The 25905-nt window shown below is 47.8% G+C and overlaps 7 protein-coding genes across 7 annotated transcripts; 2 read left to right on the top strand and 5 right to left on the bottom strand.

Moving 5' to 3' along the window:
• Positions 1-271: 271 nt before the first annotated feature.
• Positions 272-3045, bottom strand: RSN1_1 (Uncharacterized protein; the record flags this gene model as incomplete). Its single annotated transcript, XM_031152057.1, has 5 exons — positions 272-1020; positions 1071-1469; positions 1532-1831; positions 1884-2821; positions 2873-3045. 5 exons carry the CDS (start codon positions 3043-3045, stop codon positions 272-274), a joined length of 2559 nt encoding a protein of 852 aa, XP_031002254.1.
• A 1611-nt stretch (positions 3046-4656) lies between these two features.
• Positions 4657-6917, top strand: LHYA1_G007124 (uncharacterized protein; the record flags this gene model as incomplete). The annotated part of the gene is made up of 2 exons (XM_031152056.1): positions 4657-6640; positions 6784-6917. The coding sequence occupies 2 exons, from the start codon at positions 4657-4659 to the stop codon at positions 6915-6917; spliced, it is 2118 nt and encodes a 705-aa protein (XP_031002253.1).
• Positions 6918-8521: 1604 nt separating this feature from the next.
• Positions 8522-11854, bottom strand: kap114 (Importin subunit beta-5; the record flags this gene model as incomplete). The annotated part of the gene is made up of 7 exons (XM_031152055.1): positions 8522-8928; positions 8979-9100; positions 9153-9724; positions 9771-10994; positions 11046-11174; positions 11227-11464; positions 11511-11854. 7 exons carry the CDS (start codon positions 11852-11854, stop codon positions 8522-8524), a joined length of 3036 nt encoding a protein of 1011 aa, XP_031002258.1.
• A 39-nt stretch (positions 11855-11893) lies between these two features.
• mad2l2 (Mitotic spindle assembly checkpoint protein) lies at positions 11894-12915 on the top strand (the record flags this gene model as incomplete). Its single annotated transcript, XM_031152054.1, has 2 exons — positions 11894-11901; positions 12138-12915. The coding sequence occupies 2 exons, from the start codon at positions 11894-11896 to the stop codon at positions 12913-12915; spliced, it is 786 nt and encodes a 261-aa protein (XP_031002255.1).
• Positions 12916-13735: 820 nt separating this feature from the next.
• Positions 13736-15912, bottom strand: csbC (putative metabolite transport protein; the record flags this gene model as incomplete). The annotated part of the gene is made up of 4 exons (XM_031152053.1): positions 13736-14095; positions 14152-14822; positions 14872-15749; positions 15866-15912. The coding sequence occupies 4 exons, from the start codon at positions 15910-15912 to the stop codon at positions 13736-13738; spliced, it is 1956 nt and encodes a 651-aa protein (XP_031002270.1).
• Positions 15913-19449: 3537 nt separating this feature from the next.
• Positions 19450-22895, bottom strand: azaF_1 (Acyl-CoA ligase; the record flags this gene model as incomplete). The annotated part of the gene is made up of 7 exons (XM_031152052.1): positions 19450-19633; positions 19706-20951; positions 21000-21631; positions 21687-22099; positions 22149-22580; positions 22642-22779; positions 22842-22895. The coding sequence occupies 7 exons, from the start codon at positions 22893-22895 to the stop codon at positions 19450-19452; spliced, it is 3099 nt and encodes a 1032-aa protein (XP_031002259.1).
• Positions 22896-23565: 670 nt separating this feature from the next.
• Positions 23566-24639, bottom strand: SPAC521.03 (NADP-dependent 3-hydroxy acid dehydrogenase; the record flags this gene model as incomplete). Its single annotated transcript, XM_031152051.1, has 5 exons — positions 23566-23604; positions 23704-23812; positions 23857-23912; positions 23968-24277; positions 24335-24639. 5 exons carry the CDS (start codon positions 24637-24639, stop codon positions 23566-23568), a joined length of 819 nt encoding a protein of 272 aa, XP_031002261.1.
• Between the last annotated feature and the right edge of the window lie 1266 nt (positions 24640-25905).

The raw sequence follows: 25905 nt of genomic DNA, 5'->3' as shown, positions 1-25905 counted from the left end.
GCTTGGATTTGAACTCCATTTGTGATTTCATTATATAGAAAACTGCAGCGGTTTGGGTATCTGTCTACATACGCTTAAGACTCAAAACAAAAAGGAAATACGTCCTTGCAGCTCGCTCATACGCCTCAGAATCAGGACCCTCATGAAATCTCTCCATAACAGAAAAAGGAAGTCGTTGGTATATCCATCCATCCATCCATCCGCATTATTCTCATTCCCATAGAGGCATCCCAACCCAGTTTTCCCATCCCATTAAGATTGAATGAAGCGATCAATAATAGACCTTCTCTTTCCACAACGGCGGTCTCGCCCCTTCGGCATCCCAAACCAACTTATTCTTCTCATTAAACTCACACCCTTCATCCGTAATCGGAATAACCTTCCCAGTATGCGCAACCTCTTGTGCACTAACTCCACCCGCATCCCTCGGGATCCACAACAGCGGTGTCTCGCTAGTAACCGATGGTGGGAAATAAGCGTTCTCAGCAACGGAGTCCTCGTACATATTATCCGCATCCAACAACCCATGCGGGACGAGTTGGCGTAGGGTAGCGTAGTCGGAGTAGATATGCGGCTTGAAGAATTTGGAGATGAAATTTGGCTTCTTAAGTGTAGCGGTGGAAGAGACGTTGGCATTCTTCTCCTCTTCCAGACCGCCTCCTTCCATGAGCCCGCGGAGCGACTCTTCTTCTGCTTCGAGAGATTTAGGCAGGCTATAGAGGAGGGGGTCTAGCGCGGAGTTCAGGGAGATGTGGAAGAGGGCTGTGAAGATTAGCATGGCGACCATGAGAACAAGTGGACCGGGAGTTTCGTTGACGCCAAAGAGGCCGATCATGCAGACTTCGGCGATATAGATGCCAGTGAGGAGTTGTTGGAGCGCGCGTGGGTATATGAGGCCTTTGGTGTCGATTTGACTGTCAGTTACGAAGAGGATGTTGTAGCGGAAGGCGAGGTAGAAGAGGAACATTCCGATGGTTGCGAAGCCGAGGACGAGTGGTGCAATGCACGAGTAGACCAGACCTGAGAGTATTAGATTGGTTGGTACATAGTGAGGATTAAAGAATACTTACCAATGACGGCAATGTTGGTGAATACAGGTAGAGAGCTTCCCCAAGAGATGGCGCTTAGGTTTGCCCACTTTTGATACATTTTCCTTGGTGTACCAGCCAAATACTTGTAGAGGATACTGAACATGATAAATCCAACAACCTGGGACAGAATCCCAGACGCAATTGTCAAACCCTGTACGATAAAGTAGTTGATATAGAAGTTGGAAGCTCTTGGGATGCGCTCAGCAAGGAGAGATGGTGTGCTACCGGGGTTCTTGCTGATACTCTTAATGAGCGCAGAAGCTGATGAGGCGACTGTGACGACGAGGAAAACTTGAATGACCTGGAAGGCGAAGTATGCGTTCTGAGTGAAAAGCTCGACACGGGCAAGACTTGGTTCACCAGCCTGTTTAGCACACACTGTTTCATGTCAGCAACTGTGATGTGAAAGGTCCATTGGATCTGAGATATTAACAACTTACATCTCATGATGACAGGAACAAGAGACATGAGGATGGACAGAGCAACTGAAGGCAGAAGACCTGTCACGACTCCCATGATAACACTAGGAATTGCAGTCAACCAATGAAGCCAAGAATAGCTTTCGAGGTAATTGATATTCGAGATGAGACCAACGGCAGCGACGGGAATAGCCCAGAAGACAATGAGCGCGGTGATGAATGACAGAACTACAATGTTGCGAATGACTCGTTGCCACCAAGAAATCTTTAATGATTTCCAGACAACTTCATTCGGATTGACACCGATATATCGAGGAGACACTACTCAAGTTAGCTTCCAAATATCCCATACTAAATGGAGCTTTCAACTTACTATGAAGAGCTTGATGATGGGACAGAGTCTGGAAAACGGATTGTGCATCGGATTGATGAGCGAATTCGATGAAAACGCTCCCAGTGGCTTTAGTCTCGCCTGCTCGATAGCTCATCTGAGCGGCTTCAGTTTCGGGTATAAGCGTCTCCAATTGAGTGCGGGCCCAGTTGATTGTGTCGACCTTTTTCCCAATCAAGCCAAATTTTCCAATTCTGTGAGTTGGGCGCTTCTTGTTTGGTACCCATCTAGCAGCCAGACCTCCTGATCCGCCGTCGCCCTGTTCAATTCGTTCTTCTTCGGGATCAAGGGCACCTTTTTTGATAGCCTTCAATCTCTCGCCATTTGCCAGCTTAATGAGCTTCACTTCAGCAGCCTCCAATCTGTAAGCCACTTTGTCACGCTCTTCAACCAACTCATCGACCTTTTCAGTATCTCTAGTGATCCAGATATTTCGGACAGCACTGCCAAAGACCTTTCGGAGCTTCCCTTCATGAAGATAGTCCTTGGGTACAGAGGTGAAGAGAACAGATCGGGAAGAGATGCGATTGGCGTATACAGGTGATAGGAGGAAAGCTTGGCGTAAGTTGATGTAGAAAATGCTTTCTCGCGCGACCAGTACTAGAACGAATCCAAAGAAGATTATTGCACAGCCAGCGTGCGCAAAGTATCGATACTTTCCACCTGACTTGTCCTTGGAGACGTGACTCATTGAAAGCATGTTGAGTTGACCGCCATCACCTCCACCAGTAATGTTAACTGGGAACAGCACAGGCCATGTGATGCAAGCGCCAACAAACATGATAACGACGGTCATACGTAGGAAGCGGAGGAAGAGGTACGCATCGAGAGATTGATGTTGGAGAGCATAAGTATCGGGGATCTTCCAGAAAGTACCAATCCAGTTGAGAAGGCCGGTGGGAAGAGCTACCGACCGCTCCCTGTTGTCATGTTAGCATCAATGATTGTAATTATTAGATTGCTTAACGTACTGCTCACGCAACGTGCCCAGATATGTTCGTGGAGCATAGTATCGACGGTGAGATTTGCGCAAGATCAAGAAGATGGCGACGTAGACCAGAGCAAGGAGAAGTGTGGGAACGAGAGTAGATACCAACCCCGAAAGAGAGGTTTCGGGGTCATTAGTGGTGGGAGAGTCGGTCATGATGAATGAGTGGTGTCTTCACAACTCGGAATTGTTTCAAGACCAAAGTCAAGAAGAGAAGGAAAGGAAAGTTCTAAGAAAAGGGACTGCTGCGCCGTGTAAATAAATCCCAAGTAGAGGTGAAGTATTAACGCGGTTGGGGAGGCACGGACCAGAGCCGTGTCGTGAAGTGGAGTGGACCCCTTCCTTGGCTTGAAGCAGGGAAGTTGCAGCTGGTGCAGGAGAAGAGCAAATTAATGGCTGGAATAGATGCACACCGCACACACCCCCCCCCTCCCCCCTGCCAAAACGACAGAATGTATGGAAGGGTGACGTCGATGCTGCAGAAGTGATGGAGATTCAGATCAAGATTTGGTAGGTGGACGTGGAAGCAGGGCACCACAAATACGAAGAAGTAATAATCGAATAAATAAATAGGTGTTTACCTAGGTACTGTACAGCAGATAGGTCCTTATATGTAAATTATCTATGTTTCACTCACGTATTTACTGAATTACAAACTATCAAAAACAACGGCTGCCAGCATCAAAGGCATCCAACAAACACATCACAGGTCATCGAGTGAGGCCATGAAACCGAGGCAGCGTGTCCACCTCTTTCCAAATGACACGTGAGGATATAAATAATACTGGGAGGCCAAGCATCTGAAGCTCTATGCAGGAAGTTACATCGAAGCACTGTACTTGTATCTATCAACTTGAAGTCTGCGCAGACCAGACCAGTCTAGACTGAAGAAGATCATGGTCGCTTCTGCTGCCCCTTCTGTCCCTTCCCCTGTCAAGCTGAACTCAGGAAGACAGGGGCTGCTTTAAATTTGGGACTCCCCGTGACCAATCATATCCGTTGAAAATGAAGAGGCGCGCATGCAACCATCTACAGGGTAGGACAAACTTCTGTCAATTTGTATCAAAACATGTACTCTGTAAAGCTCGAACCCTTGTGTTGAAGACTTGAAGTTACCTTTAACTTTGGAGGAGCGGAGAAGCCGTACCGTAAGTACACTATTTGTATGCTTAACACTAACACCGTTAACAGATGTCCTGACTCGTACAAGAAAAATGAGCCAAGGTTAACCTCACACTTGGACTTTTTAATCAAAGATGCATCGCATCCATACTGCAAGAACCGCGAAGAGGGGAGTCAAGCCTCATGTTTGCTATACCTGGTATGTTTCTAATACCAGAGCAAGTGCTTCAGTCGCGCAGATTCTATCTATTGATCAAAGCTATTGCATTTTATCCCGATTTTTATTCCCTATATCTCAATTCTACGCTTGTTCGAGGAGAATACCAGGACCATTTTCCCTGATGTAGTAAATTCAACAGTAAGTTTGTTTATAGGAGCTCGAAGCACACACAACTTCAATATTTGCGAATAATTCCAATTCCTGCCGCCAAATGTCAATAACTATTCAGCGACTGGTAATCATGTTTTAGAAGTCGTGCTTTTCATTCCTCGATTCATAGTATTCCATTCTTGCTTGTTATTAAATAGCGACGAAATGCGACATTGCATATTTTCAAACGTGCCTTCGTTTCCTGGCAAATTATCTCTAGAGACTGCCTCGTCCAAAGACTTCAAGGCCACGAGACTGTGGATTTATCCCCCAACATGTCTATGAAGGTTCACTTGGATAATGCAGATACAGATACGGACATGGGGGATGGCGACGATGGAGGTGAGGATGGATATGCCGACGAAACCTCCACCCCAAATACCTTTATCCCACCAATACAAGACCCACCGCCGCGTCGGAATCCCCAGAAAATCATTCCCGCCAATACGTTTGCGGGCAATTATCGCTCCATCTTCACACTGAACGACTCGGGCAGCAAGCTACTTCCTCTTCTAAATCATGTCAATTGCAGCTACCTCTCCACACCCGGAATTGCACCCACAATCCTGCAGCTAAAACAACATGCGCAGTCTCTCGTCGTGCTCATCAAGTCACTGACGGTTTCGACGTTCCCGGCAGTCATCGACAACGTGAACTCTGGGGTTGAGGGGATGCCTGCGTTCAACGATGGCGAGACATATGATTTCCTCAATGACCTTACAAGACCGTACTTGGGCCCCAAAAGGCCAGAGCACCAAACACACCACAATATGCCTCTCACCACCCTTCTCAATGTACTGGAAGAAGAGAACATTCCGGGAGAAGACGGCAAGCCAGACAGGATCAAGCTCTGGGACGTCTGTCCTCTTCACCACGCAGAGAAAACGCCCATTAACCAGCCAAGTCTTCCATACGCGACGCACCAAAACTTGATATCGCACGCAAATGAAACGCTCGAGCTGCTTGATCATGAGTATAGCGCTAAAGGTGGCCTACTTTCCATCCTTCCCACGAAACTCGAGAAGGAAGATCGAGAAGCAGCAGAGTCTACACTCCTGGGCCAGTTGATTCTCTATATCCAACGCCTAGTCCAACGGGCCCACGATCTCGAGCGCTGCTACGCAAACGCCATGGACGTAATCGCCGGCGAAGCCATCGTTCCCCACCAAGCACTTTCGAGACTCGGTCCCGACGGACGCCAACCACGAGATATGGTGTTCCCACAAGACCGCTTCGTGCTCGTGAATGCCGGTAATGATCTATACCAGTTCCTGAACGACGAGTTCGAGAAGAAGGAACGGACCGATGAGGCCGTCATGGCAAACTGGAAACAGCTAGGCCTGACCGGCGAAGCAATCTGGGAGAACCGGGGCGGGAAAGAGATGAACAGAGGTATCGTCGCTCTCGACGTAACAACGCGTTACTACCGCTTAAAAGGCGATGCCCTAAAAACCATCTTCGTCATCCCCGCGCACCAAGAACACCCCGGTACCAGCGTAACCCGCGAGCTCGAATCCAAACCCACGGTCGTCAGCGTTGTCAAGCCCACGTGGCCCGACCGTGTCTCGACGTGGGAGATGAAACACCGCGGTGACCTGGAAGCCTTCAAGACGAACCAGCTCGAGCTGGCCGACCTGCAGAGCCAAGTCGAACTCATGCGTGAGAACGAGGCCGTGCTGAAGTACTCATGGGAGACAGCGCAGGGAGAGGCAAGGGAATGGAAGAGAGAGTTGGACGAGCTGAGAGCGACGCTGAATGAGCAGCCGAACAAATCCAAGAAGCGAGACTTCGAACGCGTCCAGGAGGTTAATAAATTGCGCCAGGCGCTCGACGACGCGAAGTCCCAGACGGAGAAAGACAGGAAAGCAGCAGCCGAAGAGCGGAAACTAGCCGAGACGCTGCGAAAGGATTCAGAACGGAGGAACCTGGAGCATCAGCAGCGCATCAAAAAAGACGAAGCGGAATTCGACGCAGAGGTGCAGAGAGACCGAGTGAGGATCGCGAAGAAGGATGCCGAGATAGGTCAGAATGCCATCGAGCTGCAGGAGAAGCTGCGGGCTGCGTGGCAGACGCAGATCCAGGAGACGACTATCGTTACCGCGTATCTGAATGGCAAGCTGGCGATTATCGGGACGGATGAGGCGGATGAGGAGGTTAAGCTGGTGGCGGAGAAGTGGGCGAGTGCGATCATTGATGCGGCTGTGCCGAAATCTGGTATTAGACTTGGGAGGGGCAATGGTAGTGGTAGTAGAAGCGGAGGTTAGTACTTATTTCTCCTTACACCTAGCCAATGCCCGTTCCCTCCCTCTATCATTTTCCTGCCTATTCTCTATCATTTTCCTACCTATTCTCTACAAAACCCAACCCACCACTAATCCTCCCTCCCTTTTTCCCAAACACAGCACCTAGAGCCGCCACAGCCACAGCCACCTCGAAATCAGATTCCAGCACAACGATGGACATGGGACCAGCCTCCAGCGACGACAAACTGGCCTTCGGCACGGACGCGGAATTCGATGAAGAATTTGGCATTTAGAATTGGCTTAGCTTGGGATAGGATATATCGGACTAGCGTTAAGATTGGAATGGGATTTGGAATTGGACTTCAAGGCGTAAGTAAGGTTTTGGATTTAGGAAGTGCTTCTTAATTTTCCCTTTTCGAGCTCTTATAAAAGGGTGTCGTATGCCATCATATCATTAAATTGGATAAATGATGCAATGGTCTTGAGACTTAAACTTACTTATACGATCTACGAAAGGAAATTCCCTACAGGTACTACAGTAGTAGGCTTCCCTCCCCCTCCGTCCGTAAAACAACGCGCGAAAGCAAAGCGTCCCATTAGAAACGTATGTATACTTTCCAGCTAACGTAATTGCCAGTTCGTCCTTCTTTGCGTTATCGTTGCCATGGCGAACTCATCAGACCCTCAATGGTAATACAAGTTACCTCTTTCTCATACACTATTCAACAGCTCAAGCTATCGCTGAACCATAGTTCTGCCCCTCCTCCCAACCAAGCAAGCCCTTTTACCCATCCTTGTAATCCTCGCCGATGAACGCACGCATGGTCGATCAATATAGTCCGTCTATATCTATCTATCTCTCTTGATTGCCTTCCGTCAGTCCGTAATACATACAGTAACACTTTCCTGTCTGTGCCGTAATTCCTCTCCCGCATTATCCAGTTCACATTACAGGACCAGCAAGGCTTGATTCACCCCACCCAACCCAGGCCTGTAGTAAGACTACAACACGGTAGCAGTAAAGTGGTACGTATGCGTGAGGTGAACTTACTCCTTACTCCTTACAACTTCATTTCCTTTTCCTTTTGCTATCCCCGGTAAAAACCCAGCCTCGAGTACTCGTCATGATCCGCTCCACACACACACACACACACTTCTCGTCTTCAAGACCGACGGCCTCGATGGATCGATCGATAGATGAATGAAACGAACATGGGATACGTACTGAGCCACTATACTACGCGCGATTGTTGATATACCAGAGCTTGGTGGTGAGAGGCTGTATGTATGTTAGGATTGCGAGGCGTTGGATTGGGGAGGTGCGGTGTGTGAGTAGGGATGAACGAGACGTACGGTGGGATAGTTAATTTGCCTTTTAATTTTCTTAATTTTTTATTTATTTTTTATTTTTGAAGGTTTGAAACTTTGGAGCGAGGAGTAAAGTGGTTTACTGTCTGATGTTTGGGACGATGGCTGTCATGTATGATATAAATAAAATGAACGAGCACCCAAGGTCTTGAGCATCGAGGCTCATCACAGGACAGACACATGCCAGGTTTCTGCTTGTTTCATACGTGCTTTTCCATTCATCTTCATCTTAATTTCGACTCACCACGCAGCTCTTGCGACGATGAATAGTGTAGATACTAAACTCTTTCTAGCCCCCGGCACATCATCAACCCATCAAAAGCGGCCGTCAAGGAATATCATAATATATAACGAGAGGGGAATAAAAGGGACATCGCTATGCCTGCCATCTGATCTGAGTGAAAGGAAGAAGAGAAAGAAAAATCTACAACATAAACTTTATCCTCCGCGCAATCCTTATGTACGTAATTCTCTTCCCCTCGGTCAACGAACAACGCGCTAATAATGCATGTAAAGATGTAATTGTTATCTACTGTTGAGGCTGAGGTTGCACTTGCTGTGCCAGCTCGTTCAATTTCCGTTTCTCTTCATCAGATAGAGCCGCATAAAGCTCATTGAAGCCAGCAACATTTTCACCACCGGCTTTAATGAAGAACTCGCTCAGATAAGCTTGAGTCTCGTCGTCTTTCTGGCGCATGAAATTTGTAGAGCTCTCGCCGAACGCCATCAGGTCGGCTTTGGTACTTCCTAAGCCAAGATCAAGAGTGCTGGGTACGTCTTCCCAGTCGTCGTTTTCGCCTTCCTCGTCTGCGAATTCGGCTGCTGCTGCGGCAAGTGCATTTGATGCGCTGTGAAGTCCAGATGCCGATTCGAGTTCTTGGATGAGGACCTTGATGATTTTGAGGGGCGCGGGAATGATGGTGAATTGGTCTGGGTCTGAGGTTGTCAGTACAACTTGGGAGGACCATCCAGGGTGTTCAGCTTACTTAATTTAGCCTGTGACCTAGTCATAATTCTATCACTAGTGGGGATTATAAGGTCACCTTTAACCATTGTTTGGTTTACACGGTGGTCGTTCAGACTGTATAATTTGGAAAGAGCGATGACACTTGGGATTATTAGCAAAGGACTATGCAGAAGGAGTTATGGAAATGGCTTACTTCTGTCTGATTTCATCGTATCCAGCGAAGTTGACAGAGTGCTCGAGCCATTTGCTTAGAACAACTTGTAGACCACTCTGGCCATTGATCTCAACTCGAGTCAAAAATTCCACAACATCGTGGGCACCAACAAGTGAGAGTCTGGCGAAGACTAGAATCAGAGACTGGATGAAAGGAGCCGCTTCAGCACTAGCAAGTCTCGAAGCCACAGCCCGCAGTAGCTGCTCCAAGTACGGACCAAGCCGTTCTTGCCCCGCCTTTTCAACGAGTTCAGCGGCCAAACCTCCGACTTCAGAAGCAGCATTGTCTTCAATACTAGGCCCGAGTAGCTTGTCAATAATGATCAAGCATACTTCTAGCCCGGATCTATTCGCTTCATCTTGCCATGCGAAAACTTGTTGGTGGTCATGCATGAGCATGTACTTGATAGCCTCAACGCCCGGTCGTAAAACGCCTCCTTCGGTAGTTGCCATTAGGAGGCGGTTCAACTTGGGTAGTACGTGCGCCACATATCCTGGTGGAAGCGGCTCGGAGCCTTTCTCCGTCAGGACTGCGAGCAAATCAGTTGCAAGCTAGATTTGTCAGTACAATTTCAATTCATATGGTCGAAATACTCACCTCAACTAGAGGATTATCTCCAGTCATATCGCCCACATCAAAGGCACCTGTTAGTGAAGGGAGCACCTTTGCACATAAGGCGGTGTATGCTTCACTACTTGTAGCCAGCTCACCCACAATATTTTCAAATGACTCGTTTACCAGCATCGTCAATTGGAAATTGGATGCCCCGTGTTTGGCAAGGACGAAAAGTAGGTCGAGTACGCTGCTGTCAGGAGCGATTGTAATCCTAGGATCAAGCTCAACAGCATCACGCAGTGTCTCGACTAAAGTTATCAAGAGGTCATCCGCATCTTCAAGTTCGGTAAGATCCTTGGCGTATAGGAAATCTGACATTGCAGCAATTATTGTGACTTGTCGGTCGGCCGGTACAACTGACAATCTCTGAGTCATGAAGCCCTGCAAAGTCTTAATACAAGCGACCTGGACTACTTCCGCTCCATCGCTGTTGACACTTGCAATGGTACGGTCAAGTAAGCCGAGAGCGACTTCAGGCAGGCTTTGTACGAGGAGGCCAGAGACAAGGTATCCACGAGCTCTCAGAAGTGGCTCCTCCGGTCGGTTGATAGCATAGTCTATGAGTCCCAAAAACGCAGTGGTGATCTCTGGAGATACCGTCTTATCCATGTCCAGGAAATCCGTCAATAGCTGCGTTAGTAAGAACAAAGCAGCTTCCCGAGTTCTCCACGTAGCAGTCTCTGAGGCAAAAAGTTGTTGGGAGTACGCAAGGAGGCCTTCGAGAGCCCCCTGATGAAGCCACTCGCCCAGCTTAATGAGCAGGTCACCACAGGCTGTCCGAGCCGTATAGTTTGCTGTGACGGAAGTTTCTTCGGCCAAAAAGAGGTTAACATCGATATCCCATAGGTTTTCGTCCTCCATCGCGATTTGTGCATAGTCTACAGCCAACTTCATGACATCCATGACCCAAGGAGTGGAAGAAACACCGGCATTTTGTTGAATGGTTGCCTCGAGTTCTTTTTGGACCGGCGGTGCTCGCAAACACATTTGAAGAAGATCCAACTCCTCCAAAACCAAGAAATCCAGTGTATAAGGCAACAAATCTGCATCCTCCAGCCGCCCCTGCTCATCATTGTCAACGTACATTTTCTTGTAATGATCTTTGAGCAGCAGCAACTCCTCCCAGGAAGCACTGAAGAGGGCAGGACTCTGAGGGAGTAATAATTGTGGGAAAACTTGTCGGATCTTCATCAGAGTCTTAACCACCTGTAATTTCAGAGCAATAACGCCCCTCCATGTATCTGACCCATCATTTACCCCGCTTTCATAGCCCTCATCATCCTTCGGTCTCGCAGGTAGTGTTTTCTTCAAAACGCTCATAAAGAAAGGGGTCCAAGCCTTGATAGCCTCATCCGCAAAGCCTCTGACTTCATTTCCATGTTCATCCTTCACCATATCCATAATATCGAACGTGCCCCTAAACACAGAGACAGCCAACGCGCAGGGTAGACTTCCTACTCTCGTTGACAGCCACATCGTAGACCACATTCACAATGTCCCGCGCTACGGAGAAGAACTGATCCTCGCTCAGCGAGTCCTCCACAAGATCAGCCAATACTTTCAACGCGCCATGTAATTGTGCGTCCGTAGCATTGGGAATGAGATGTAGCAGCGCTGGTAGCAGATTAGGCCACTGGTCCGGGAAATCGACATTGGCGATTTTGCTCACGACATAACTGTTCCCATTAGCACAGCCCCCTTTGAACAGTAAGCAAGTCTCACCTCGCCGCGCCCTTGATCTTCCTATCCGCATCACCACTCGTAGCCAGCTCCAACATCTGCAGCCTCAACTGCTCCTTCACCGCAATGTCAATTGGCACGGCGGGCCCATCATCACTCGCACCGCTCCAATTCTTCTCGACAAATGTCCGGAGCAAGAGCAGCGCGCTCTGACGGATCTCAGGGCTCACAGAGGCGTGCGATGCGATGGCGGAGAGGGAGCCCGGGAAGGCAGGATTGCTCTCTGCTTGTTGCAGGTGTAGCTCGGCTTGTTTGCGGGGGCCTTCGGCGGGGAGCTGCGTATCGGAGAGGAGTTGGAGGAGTTGGTCTTCCATAGTTGCCGCCATGATTGCACTGGTTCCGTTAGAGGAAGACCAGTATTCGCAATGCTCGGGTGGGTAAAATAGAGAGAATGGGGGTAATCGTTGTTGTGGTGGAATTGTTTTTGTTGCACGCGAAATCTAGGCGCGACTTGGATGGAACGACGCGGTTGGCGAATAGGATCGCAAACTCCAAGCTATATTCACAAACGGTAGTACTTTTCAACGTCCTCTTGCGGTAGAAGTTTGGAGATCTCATAGATCAGCCATGATCTTCTCATAATACTGCCTTCTTTTTCATCTACTCAAGCAAAGCACTATACCCAGCAAACCACGAGTCGACAACAATGTCCGCAGCACCCCCACCAGCCCCTCCAATCCTCAACACCTCCCTTTCCCTCACCCGCACCCTGACGGATTTCCTCACCGTAACTCTTCATACCCTCCTCTCAATCCGCTCTCTTTATCCTCCTTCAAGTTTCCTCACAACCCGCGCCTACAACCTCCCTGTCCAGCAATCCCGCCACCCTGCTGTCTGCACCTGGATCAACACCTCGATATCGCACCTCACACCGCTCCTCCTCACCTCTTCCATCTCCCTTATAACCTTCGTTATCTTCTCTGCCTCAGGCCAAGTCCTTGAACGCTATATCTTTGACATCTCCCGCTTCCCTGTTGTAGGCGAGAAGGAGAAATGGACGGAGTTTGAAGAAGGAAGGGGCATTGTTGATGTAGAAGAGCAGTTAAGGGCTACGATTAAGAAGCTGCAGATTGCTGGAGAGCGGCTGAAGAAGTTACCGCAGGATTGTACATTTACATTTGTGGTGGAGATGAGGGAGGGGAGCGAAGCGCCGATTGGACATCCGATGCCTTGGGTTGCTAGTGAGCCGGGATTGCAGCAGCAGACGGAAGGGAATGGAAAGGGTAAGGAGAGGGAGAGGAATACCAGTGTTGGGGTGGATAGGGGAGGTGTGAAAAGTACACCGGTTAGATTGGTGGAGGCCGGGGATTTTGTGTTGGAGGCATGGATTGAGGAGGGGAAGGCGAAATTTGAACTTGTGGATGAGGATGAAGATGACGAGGGTTGAGGTGTTTCTGGGAAAAGAGACAAATATCAAACACGAAGGTGGAGGATTGGCTGGATTTTTAGCTGAGGAAGGAAGTTCGGTGACGCTGTATAGGGAGTAGATATGCTTCTTGAACATGAGAACACAGCAAGTCAGATGCCGGAGGAAATTGGTATAGATAGTTGGCCGAGGACAATAACTTTTATCTACTTGATTCAGAGTGGTAGGTGAGTAGTACACCACTTTGAGTCCTATCCTTGCTCAATACTAAATGCATTATCAGGGCAACAACACGCGAGTGGATAACCACGAGCTGAAAGTGGTTTGGGTTAGGCAATATGTTATAAGGGCTCAAGCAGCAAGGCTTGTGTCGTTATATCTCCCAGGGCCAGTTCATATCTCAAGGCAATGGTAGAATGTTAATAGACTTAGCAGTGTGTATAAGTCTTAGGAGCTATATCGCTGACTTGCATGGATAATCTCCTTGGTCTGTTCTTGCCTTGGAAACAAGGATATTGCTATTTTTACAATCGCCATAAATGTGCTTTACCTAGGTAGGCTAAGGTGTATTTCGTGTAACCAAGAGATACTACCATTTCACGCCGGGTGGGACATTGAAATAGGGGCCATTATTATCACGGTGATATCACGAGGAGTGTAGTTCTTGGAGTAATTCATCAATGCATGATTCTTGGTGCATAGTACCTAGTATAATAAACGACGGGATATTGCATGCAAAATTGATGATCGGGGTATATGAAACGCCAACTAAACCATTATGTTTGACAATCTTGTTATGTTCACCAAACTCCACACACATCTCTCTCCTCTTGCCAGTGTATCACAATCGCTTCTCCATGGTCTCCAAGTTCTCAACCTGAACCCCGCTTCCGATGCTATTGCTAGCCTTGCGGTTAGCTCTGACTATGTCGGCAGCGTACATAGCATCGATCTTGTCCTGGTCGTTGGCGCTGTTCTCGAACTTGTAAAGAGGCTCGAGGGGACCGACGTTTCGGCGCATGATCCAGGTGTTGAACCACCACGGAAGAACAGTGAAGGTTTGGTAGCGCATGTGGGTGCGAGTGGGAACGGCGAAGATGTAGTCGAGTTCTTCGAGGGTACGTTGCTTGGTTTCCGGGACCCATAGAAAGATCATCACTAGTGCGATAACGTTCGTTCCAGCATAGAACCCGAAGACACCCTGTGATGCAAAGTTAGCTTTGCTACGGTTTGTATAGGAAGGAAGACGAGACATACAACTGTGTTCATAGCTGTGAGCATGAGAGGCAAGAATAAGGTGAGGACGCAAGCCCAGAACAAGCAAGTGGCGACAGCCCAACCCATACCCATCTCACGATGAGACAGGGGAAAGACCTCAGCGGAGTACGCGAATGGGACTGGTCCTTCTCCGGGGGAATAGAATATGGCGAAGATGTAGATGAACATAGCTACGAGTGCTAAATGGGCGGTCAAATGGATATCAATGAGCGAGCAAAGACCAGCTGCTAGTAAAGACCAAGCCATATTTGGGAATGTGAAGAGAAGTAGTGTTCGGCGACCATATGTATCTATAGTCCAGATCGCGGGGAACGCAAACAAGAAGTTGATCAAACCGAAACCCCAGGAGGCATACAGTGCCTGATATTGTGAGAATCCGGACTTTGCGAAGATAGTAGACGAATAGAAAGCAATGATGTTGATACCGCACATCTGCTGCGCAATCATGACCGTGAAGGAGGCAAGGGTTGCTCTGCGGACACGGGGAATGGTGAAGAGTTGCGTGAAGCGAGTGATGTAGTTGCTGTCGCCAATAATCTCCTGCTCAATTTCGAGTTGGCAGTGGATATAGTACATATCACGGGCAGCTTGAAGAGGATCGTTACGAAGTCGCAGAAGAGACCTGTATGCCTGTGGGTATCTATTCTTCTCTATAATGGATTTAGTTTGTGGTATGATATCAGATTACGGAGGACTTACTCATACACCATCTGGGCGATTCAGGGCAAAAGAATATCAAGAAGAGCAGTGGCACGGCTGGGATGAAGGCGGAACCGAGTTGCAATCTCCATGCGATCTTTCCAGTGTGGGCGACAGCAAGATTGGCGGAATATCCTAGGAAGATACCAAAGGCAGTCCACAATTGCCAGGACATAACGAGAGCTCCACGAATAGCGGCTGGACTGTTTTCAGCTGCGTAAATAGGAACAGTTGCGCCCTTGGCACCCATCCCGAACCCGAGAAGCAGACGGCAAATAAAAAGTTGCTCCCATGTTTGAGAGAACGCAGAACCGAGGATGGGGAGGAAACAGAAGATAGCCGCAATGAAGATTGTCCCACGACGGCCAAGATAAAAATTGAGAGGATCCGATACCCAACAGCCGACGAAGGCGGAACCGATATAAGGGGCGCCATTGACAAGACCGACGAGGAGTGTATCCTTAGTGCTGTCGCTGCCAATTCCAAAGACTTCCGGGAAAGACAGATTGGCTCCATTGGAACCAGTTTGATCCCATCCTTGAACCGCTGCACCAATGGAACAGGTAAATATAGTCACGTAAAGTGCCCAAGGGTGACGCCACTTGTGTAGAACTTCATTGCGGAGCTGATTGACTTCATCAGGGCTCAGCGCATGTTCTCCAGTGATATCTTCATAGTTGGCGGGGTCCTTTGCAACGAGGGCACCCTTCTGCAAAATAGCTGTGTGTTCGGAGAGCCCCTTTTCCAGTGCGAATTCCTCGACATTTTTGAGCAAAGTTGCCTGGGAGATGCCGGCCAAAGGGTTCTTAATCCTGGAGTTGGTCAATATTTTAAGGTCTGTAGCTCTGTGGGTCTGTGTGAAGAAATGTGAAGACTTACTTGGCTCCAGTATTGGCATTCAGGTCGATATGATCGAAGGGTTGAGCTAGTTCTTCGCTGGAAAGCAGTTCGTTAGAATTCGGGTAATTCCCGGGACACTGAGAGAAGAACATACTGCTGGAGATGAGACTCATGAGTCAAGGACTTTGGTTCGTTGGCCATAGTCGCGGTGGTTGCAGGGCAAAAAAATAAGGGCAGACGAACGGGGTAAAGAACAGGAAAGAGTTTGAAAGAGACGGAGAACAGTTATATATAGACAAATTCACACTCTTTGTTCTATCTTTCTAACAGTTCCTAATCTTTCATGAAGCCCCCGCACCCTAGCACGTGTTTACTACAGCCTCATGCAGTCATCGATCAGGATTAAAGAGGACGCTTGGGGTTTGCCACCGCATGCGTACCAGACTAGTTGCCTATGGGTAAGAATATACATTTCATCAGCCTAGCTACAGAAGAAAGCGGGGGAAGATCCTGCATTATAGCACTACAAGCAGACAAGCTACTCAGGCTGTCATACCGATCAGCTGCTTCAGCCATGGTCACAAGACCCTCAATTTTCGGATCCGTTTGCATCTTTGGGTGAGACCTAGACTTAAGTCGTCTACTACGTTCTGAGCCTTAGCTTATATATGTGTTTGCATGGTCACTTGTGTTTGATGGGCCGCTCGGCTCTGCTTGGGTTGGCTTGGGGGAAATCGGAGGAGTCAAAAGAGAAATCCGGAATGTGGGGCTGGCTATGGAATGTGAACTATGAAGTAGCTCCCAACTTTGAACGGAGATGGCTCACAAGTTCCGAGGTTCGAGCTTACTAAGCTTCTATCCACTGGGCTGCAAAATAATGCGAAGTAAAAATGAGAATACAGGGAGATACTTGACCGGGAATGTCCCACGATCGCCTCTTGGCGGGCGTTGAAACTTAGAGGCTGTACCCCCTATTTGTGTAACTTCAAATCGCCGCGCCTTACCGTAGCGCTCATGAGGGCACAACGGGACACCCAGTGTATTTGGGCAGGTACATCTTCTGGTTGCCTCGATATATATGTGCCACTGTTACGACCAGCCTCTCGAGGCGGTTATGGGAGTGGCCACGAGAGAAACAACAAAGAAGCGCCTGGCTTCGCGAAATTGCATCGTGCCTGATATCTTAGGTTTACCATCTCTTAGGTAGTTACACGAATCCATATCTCAAGCCAGCTCTCCAACAAACTTTTTGGGGAGCCATATGCGTCCAAAAAAAGTAAACAATCACGTTCTTTACTCGCACACGGCAATGGTCAATTGAAACCTCCACACTTGAGGAGCCGAGACTCGAAAGCGGCAAAATTCGAACAGTACATTCCAGTCCAATTTCATTTCTAGCCGCCGATAACAGTCGGAAAGGAGATGACGTATCTCCGACATCCAGGAAGAATAGCTGGCTGTGTTCAAGAGGAGGCGATGCTTTCTATGGCCTCTACCGCAATCCAAGCGTATCGGCGTACTAGTGACCCGTCAACAGTATACGTCGTTTGCCAATGTAAGTCTGTGAGAGTGATCTCTGAAGATATGCATGGGGAAGTATTCCATGATGTCCAGAAGTCGCATTCAGCAAAGCCGAGGTATGTACCAAACCTCTCTTATGGACTCTGTAAGCATCCATCTCGCGTGCTTCATGTTGTTTAGTGATCTGGGCAATGGGAAGGCTGTGCACTGCCGAGGCTGGCAGCATCAGCTTAGGGGCTGCCTCCATCCTTATGTCGAAGAATGAAGCTGCAATCTGATGTCGGCCTGGTCCTGAGGTGTCCGTCTTTTCGTTGCATAGTTGCTAGGCTCTCGTTATTATTTGAAGCGTCGGATTCTTCATGATGGAAGAAGAAGGGAAGGATCTGAATCCAGCCCACGCTAGCACTTTAGCGTAATGAATGAGTGGCCCGGAGGGAAAGCAGAACGACCCACTTCTAGCCATACTAGAGTGGGCCACGCCACTCTATATAAGACCCTTGATACTAAAGCTAGCATAGAACTTCTAACAATAAAATCTGCTGTTTAAATCAAACTAAGAATTTGCACTTTTTAGAACTAAATTTGCTCTGCTATGATAGTTGTCATTGCGAGATATATATTCCCCGCTGAACTGCTAGCGTTAGCTGGATCAAGTGATATACACCCCGTACCGTTTATACCCCTGACTACAAAGATCGAAGGGACCGGTAATTCAAGAGATATGAATGCAAAGACTTTATCAATAGATTATTTTTACATATCGTTCAATCAAGTCGGCAGACATGCACCTTTGAAGTCAACGTGCTTGCCGAACTCAGGCACTCACCCCTTTTCCCTCTCTCACTCTTCCAAAACAGGTAACTTGACAGTAAACATAATCACCCCCCAAAGAAATATCCCTAGGAGTGAACCCTTGAAGAGAGTCTCATCTTAGGTGAATGTTCTACCTTATCTAGAGCTAATCCTGTGAAGCAAAGCATCGAGATGGATGCTCCAGATTGAATTGCCAAAAGACCATCAACCACTACTACGTCCAAGTATTTTGGATCAAAACAATGGTGAATAAACATACCCGCTCCAGCAGACCACCAAAACAATACGGTCGTCTCTTCACACATTCTCATTCCTACAGCTTACGGCAACGCATCAACCATGTACATGAGCCAACCAGGAAACCCAAACTTCCTCCCGGGTGCTGCTCCTAGTATGGGCGATTACGGAGGAGGGGCAGATGCATATAACTTTGACAGTGGTGGTAGTAGAAGCTGTGATACGTGCGCTCGGTACTACCTACTTTCCTTTGGTTCTCTTTCAATTCCCATCTGCAGTTAGCTAACTGGATCTAAAAGGTACAATCACAAATGCAGAAACACTGACGAACTTAGCACAGCCTGCGACACTTGCAGAGGTGCGGGTTGGTCATGTGTTTATAGCCCAAGGAAACCCAAACCGACCAAGTATCCAATGATGTCTGAGCCTGAGAGCGAAGCAAGCACTTATACCTACAGTAAGGATAAATTCTCCATGTTCCTCCCTATCGTATATTTATTCACTGTTTCGGGACATCGCATTGACATGAACTTGCAGCTCCTTACCAGTCTCTCCATCCCGCCCAGCAGGCTCAGGCCCAGGCTCAGGGTGCAGCATCACCTTATGCCCTCACACACCAGCTATACAACTACAACTCTACTCCACGGTATCTGAATCCGCATGTGTTCTTCCCCCCGTCTTCAACTCTTACACCATTGTCCTCTCCCTACTATCCTCCGCCTCCAGCCACTAAACCTACACCTGCACCAGCACCAGCTCCTGCTGCTAGATACCCCACCCCAGCAGCTCCGCTTGCGTATGCCAACAACTTCAGCTATTTCGATTATGTAGCGGAATCAGAGGCCATGACGGATGTGCAACGCGCGGGTCATAGAGAGCATTTGGAGTGGCTACTTCGTGCACTGGAGGAGGGGGAGATAAATGCTCATTATCGCCTGCACGCTGGCTGAATGTGCCTTGACCATGACTGGTAAGACTCCCGGAATGCCATTCGCTATGAAGGGAAGAAGAGGGGTGGGATATCCTGTGGCTGTGTAATAAGTATGCCAAGGATGGTAGATACTATGCATGTACATTAAGATGAGAAGACTGTCGTAAAGGATTTCGAGCATTTCAAGGTTTGTGAGAAAACTTGACCTTGTCCAGTGTTTTCTGTCGTCCTCTCCTCTACATCGAAAGCTCAGATAATTCTTTCAAGCCAGACATCAATCGCCTAGACAGATACTTCGCCATCTCGTCAAAGAATTTCTCCTCAACAACGCCCTTTTGCCAGGTTAAAGTGATAGCCAATGGACCTCCCGGAATACTCGCACTATTGAAGCCAAAAACAGGACCTGTGACAGATCCACACCTGAAGTCTTAGTCAGTAGCTAGCTACACTATGGCCTAGGAAGAACGGGAATAGGAAAATGGGCATACATACTGCGAAATAACCATCTTCTCCAACCTCAAAATAGCATTTTCTGCCACGTCTTCAACGCCTCCAACTACCCCCAGATTCGATATCCCAAACGTAAGCGCGCGCTTCTGGCCTAATTGTCTTTTCGACGAGCTATACCAATCGTCGACTCCTATCATACCCGCCATAAGATTGTTCTTAGGACATCTAACCAACTCGGCGGTCAGCTTTTGCCGGCATTCGAGGCCCAGTTTAACGATTAAGTCGAGCTCCTCGGTCGAGTTTTCTGTCGAACTACGCATTTCCGAAACGATGGATTCCGAGTATTCGCAGACGAGACCGGAGGCGTGGTTCAGGATCTCGTCGTGGGTGGCTCTTGTTACGTGACGCATGGAGTAGGGGATGATAGAGCGGAAACCGTGGTCTGAGGGAGCGGCCTTGGAAAGGTATATGAGGAGCAGACTATTTAGAAGGCCTGTCAAACTAATCTTATGCTTCTTACACAGCTGCAGTGCGTTGCTCAGTGGCGCGTGTGGAATAGAGACAAGTCGTACGCCAGTGCCGTAGTCTTCTATAGAGGTCAGGAACATATCGGCACCAGACCATATCTTGGCATTGGGATCGAAATTCAGACCGATGTCATTTTCGTCCCTAGCCGCCAAGTCGCAAGTTTTTTCCAGAGGAACTGCGGCTTTGAAGTCTTCGGGCACGGTAAATGGCCAGTGAGTTGGTTCGGTTTGGGCGTTATTGAAGAAGCGGAAGAAGGTATTGAAGAAATTGGCAAGGCTTAGTCCATCAGCGAGACCATGGTTTGCGAGGAAAGCAAAGCTGATTTTCTGTCTAGGAGGTGGATCAGAAGACTTGGAGCCCCATTCACCACCATGCTTGAAAATGACAATTCTCCATGCTGGGATACGATGTCCTTCGAAAAGCCTCCGAACGTGGAATTTCTCTAGTAACCTAGCAAGAACGGAATCTTCGTCTTCTGTTTCGTATTTAGGAGATTGCCCACAGAACTCTACAACATCATCTCTATGAATTGCTGGGAGTCTTAAGAAATGAGCTTCTTTCTCGGGGGCTTGGTCAATGATCCCGTAGCAAAGAGATGGATGGTGTTGCACGGTTCTGTACAAAGCTTGATCAAAGCGATCCGTAAACCATGAGTCTGGATCTGATATACCGGCTGTTGAGTAGGAGCCGACCGCAATGAATGCTGTTGCGCGATAGAATCCCAAGACATTCAGAGCCGAATAGAGTCGACCTAGGACACCTGAGAAAAGTCAGAAATTTGAATGATTATCAACAAGGATATTAATACCTAAATTAGCAGTATCATTTTTCTCTACGACTGGTAAGCGGCGTGGCATTTGACTAGCAACTTGGGTGTCCTCTGCTTGCGATTTCTGCATGACAATGGGGCCGCACTTGGTGTTGGTGGCACTGTCTGCTTCTCTCATAGCCCGCAACTCTCTTCTCAAGATCTTCCCAGTAGGGTTTCTCGGAATCTTGTCGATAAACTTAACTTCACCAAGATTTTTATACCGTGCCAAATAAGGTACCAAGAACTTCTTGACCCCTTCCTCATCTAACAAACTGCCCTTTTGAACTTCAATGAACGCCATCGGTGTATCGCCACATCCGTCCGCCGCAGGTACTCCGATTACGCCCGAGTCTAAAACATCTGGATGTTCAATCAATGCAGCTTCGATCTCAGCAGGGCTGACTTGCCACCCGCGGACTTTGAACAGGTCCTTGGCACGATCAACGACGTACCAATTTTCGTCTTTGCTGTATCCGATATCGCCAGTGCGGATCCAATGATCTGCAGTAAATACCTCGTCTGTCGCCTCTCGGTTATTTCGGTATCCTTTCATTATGTGCTCGCCGAAGATTTCAAGCTGACCAGTGGCGCCAGGTCCCGAAAGCACATTTCCTTCGTCATCGACCACTCTGAAGCATCACATTTAGCTCGAGCTTTCATAGATACAGTATATGCAAACTTTACCTCACTTTGTACCCAGGAAGAGGCTGTCCAATACTGTTGGTCAGATCTCTTTCCTTTCTATTCCAAAGTATGCAAATCCCCAACTCCGTCATACCGAATACCTGATTTACGATCGCTGATGGGTGTAATTTTGTGTACATCTGTTCTACCACCCCAGGCGCAAGGTTGGAACCCCCGAAGAATATTGTTCTCAATGACTTGAACACTGATTCGGGATACTTGACTATAGATAGTAAGATTGGCGGCACGACAGCGGTGCTTCTGATCTTGTATTTCTGGAGAAGGTCAACGAAAACAGAATCATTGAAGCGCGGTAAGATATATGCAGGCTTGTTCTTTTGACGAAGGGCCAACACATGTTGGAAGGGTATGGCAAATGCATGGAAAGCTGGGATTGAAAATAGCCAAGGGTCCTATAATATCACTGTAAGTTCAGTCTCTGTTATAATCATGCGAACTCACATTTTCTTTTGAGTTCTGTGTAGCGCAAACTTGCTCTAGAGATATGGCTTGCGAAACGAGATATCCATGACTTATAATAGCTGCTTTTGGAAAGCCAGTCGTTCCACTTGTGCTGAAATAAGCCGCAGTGGTGTCTTGGTCTTTGATTCGAACCCAATCTTTCTCTCCCTTATCAAGAAGACTGTTCCACGAGCGGTACCCATCTGGCGTAGCCTCTCCATGGAAGTTCAAAACGACGATATTCGAGAGAGGAATACCACATTCTTTGGCAGCCGCAGTTGCTACATCCAACACCTTCACGTCAATCAAGAGGAATTTCGTTCCTGTGACTTTCACGTGGTGAGAAAGCTCGCGGACAGTGTATCCTGGATTAGCTCCCGCGAAACATCCTCCTGCGCCCATTATACCTAGATATAGGGCAGTGTAATTGATCTGTAAACGTATTAAGCAAGTTATCTTTTTCTCCTTTTCCCCCTCCCAAGATATTACCCACGTCATTGAAGCTCAAAACACAGACACTATCTCCCTTTTGCAACCCATGAGCTGTGAATCCAGCAACGAGCTTCCGGACCAGCGTCCGAACCCCATTGGAAGTTAAGTACCGAGTGGGATCATTGGCATCGATGTATGCCTATCCAGCAGATATTAGCCTTGCTTATTCCCAAATTGAGGTTATCAATAAGTCAGTCTCACGGGTTCTTCTGAATTCGGATCCAGGTTACCGAACGTCCATGATACAATGTCCATCTTGCGAACCAGTTTTCGGAAAACCTGTCTGATGATAGTAAAAAGCCCTATCTCCGTTCTCTAAAAACGATGATCAACAGTTGTAAGTACTAGAATATATATTAGCCAGAACGTTTTGGCTGGGGAAAGATCTTCTTAACTTGTTGCCTAATTCTAGTAAGCATACTAAAACTCACCCCGGATTGACCGATCAACTACTCAAATGGGACAGGAACACTAGTTAAATCTTACGGAGGACAATTTAAACTTCGGGGTGGCAAAGTTCCACTCTTGTCATCCGCTGGTCATATAGTATGCAGCTTACACTAGCACCCCTCGGGACCCCGCGAACTGCATGTCATGGTGGGGTAGCTTATTTACCGGTATTGGCTACCCCGTAAGAAAGAACGAAGGCATATGTGGCCCTGCGGCACATCCTTCATTGGATACGCCTTGTTGATTTGCAATATATAGAGACCTGGTTGATGTTCTAGGAGGTTAGCGAGATGGTTCTATCTGGTTTGGTCTGGCCCCCAAGATAACATTTTTCTGGTCTGGTAAGAGGTGCTGTGCTCAGCCAGAACCTCATTGTGTGCTGCTACAGGCTTCTGGAAAATCCAGCAGGTTCGATATTGAGAAGTATTCGATGCATTTATCTAGTATCTTGATCTGTACAATATAACCAACTTTTTTAGTCGCTCTTCTTGTACATCGCTCCTCCGGTCCCGGCCTGGAATATATGGGTATATCTATGACTTCTTGTGCATAACAGTAGCAGCAGCCTCGTTCAATTAGCATGGGCATATATTAGGAGATACGGGACTCTCACCTGGTGGTTGGGGAAGATCAAAGTATCCGCAACAACAACATTTTCTCTTCGTCCGGCAGTGAAGACAACTATTTCGGCGATATCATCTGGAGTCAAAGGTTCACATCCACTATGCTAGTTAGTGTTGTCCTGCTAAAGACGCGGATAACTTACGCATAGACAGCATCGGCCTTGGACTTGTCCCCATAAAATCTGACGACTGAAAATTCCTGCCTAAATTCAGTACTTCACATCCAGCAGGTCATCCGGCAGTCAGTCACTTACAGTTTCAACCTGACCAGGATCAATTTCAATAACCCTAATGCGAGTAGCAATCAACTCTTTCCGCAGAGCATCTGTAAAACTCCTGACTGCAGCCTTGCTAGCACAGTAAATGCTTCCACCCTGATATGGTTCCCGTCCAGCAATACTGCCGATATTAATGATATCGCCCGCACCGCCCTCAGGTCTCTTCTTGAAAATCGCAAGGACAGCTTGGGTCATGTTGATGAGACCCGTAACGTTGGTAGCAAACATGACATTTAGGTCCGCTTCTTCAATCTCAGGTGCCTTTGCAACACCTTTGACAAGCCCACTATTGGAACGTTAATATCACCCCTCTTTCACTTTGCCCGAGACGAGAGCAACTCACGCGTTGTTGACCAGCACATCGATGTTCCTCCACTCCTCTGGCAGGTTCCCTACGAAGCTCCGTACTTCGTCTGGTTGACTGACATCAAGCTTGAACGGCAAGACCTTAACACCCTCTCCGACCTCCTTCTTGATATCCGCCGCGACCTCCTTCAGTGTATCGATCCGCCTGGCCGTAAGAATCAGTCGCAGATTCTTGGGAGAGGTGCGCGCAAATTCCAGAGCTGTGCTACGTCCAATACCCGATGAAGCACCGGTAATAACTATGGTCTTGCCGTCGAGGCGTTTCCCCATTGCGGTGGCCATGCTGCGGATGTTTTGGAGGGAGGGATAAGGATAGGGATTCGGGATTCGTTGCGAGGGTCTGAGGGTAACGGCTGTGAGTGCGCGGAAGAAATGTCTGCTTGTCTGCAAGAAGGGCATGCGTGAAACTTTGTACTTAAATGTGAAATTGAGAGTGGGATGGGATGGTCAAAAAAATAATAGTTGATGTTGTGATTTGGGACCTTCATGATGACCCCACACCCGATAAGCGGATATTGGCGTTCCTCGTACGGAGATCCCCCGAGCCCCCACCAGTCAGCCTCCTTTCTACTAAGCGGATGAAAAGGGAGTGAAAATTGGAAAATACGTTTTGAAAGGTTTATCTGTCAATATTATTACCTCCGAAAGAAGTATTGGTGTCTTTTAAACTGTCTCAAGAACCTACTTCACCCCAAAAACATTAGCTCGAGGCACTTACAGATAGTCAACCCGGAATAGACAAGGTTTCGAGTAATTTTTATAGTAATTTGTATCCCTGGTTCTCACAATATTCTATAAATTATCATCAGAAGAGGCTTGTGTTAAACACAAAGCCCAATCTCCGCCTCTGACAATATCCCGGAAACAGCTGTAAATATCACGTGACAATATCCCCCTTTTCTTCGAATTCGCTTCTCCACTCCTCTGCCGAGAAGTAAGTTATGGAGACTTGTTGAACCAGTCATTGCCTACACTTTACAAGAGAGATAATTGAGACTCATATTAATCCAGTAATCAAAGCTCGACTTCCGTTTCCGGACGCACGGCATTCCAAGGTCGTGCTTTCCAGCCACACACTTGAACGAATCTTTTCATTTTACAGTATTCCACAAATTTTGCCTGATAATTCACAGGGGTACATAGTATAGGTACAGTACCACCGGTATTGCCTCCTGTGGGTTGGTCAGGAGAAGGCGACACATCCATGGAAGGTTATTTCATTTCTCTGTTCGAGGCCCGACACTCTGTTCTCGACATGTACTAGTTGCGGACTAGAGAGGTCGTCCTTTTCATTTGTATACATTCTGTTCGAAGCGTGAAGGGGCCCAGAGTGGTAATCCCTAGAACCCAAACAAAGAATATATGTGTTTTCAATATAACAGTTTCCTCCTTTCTGAACAAAATCTCTACAGACCGCATCCGGACAAACATTAAATGGATTAAAGGTTCATCCCACTGTTCAGTATAATATTCTCGATGCATAACCACCGCTTTGGTACCTGTATTATGACAGCTGTAAGAAATCATGTTGTTTTTAAACAAAGGTTT

Source organism: Lachnellula hyalina, assembly GCF_007821495.1.
Source record: "Lachnellula hyalina strain CBS 185.66 chromosome Unknown contig00178, whole genome shotgun sequence".
NCBI classification, from domain to species: Eukaryota; Fungi; Ascomycota; class Leotiomycetes; order Helotiales; family Lachnaceae; genus Lachnellula; species Lachnellula hyalina.
This window is presented reverse-complemented; position numbering and strand designations above follow the sequence as displayed.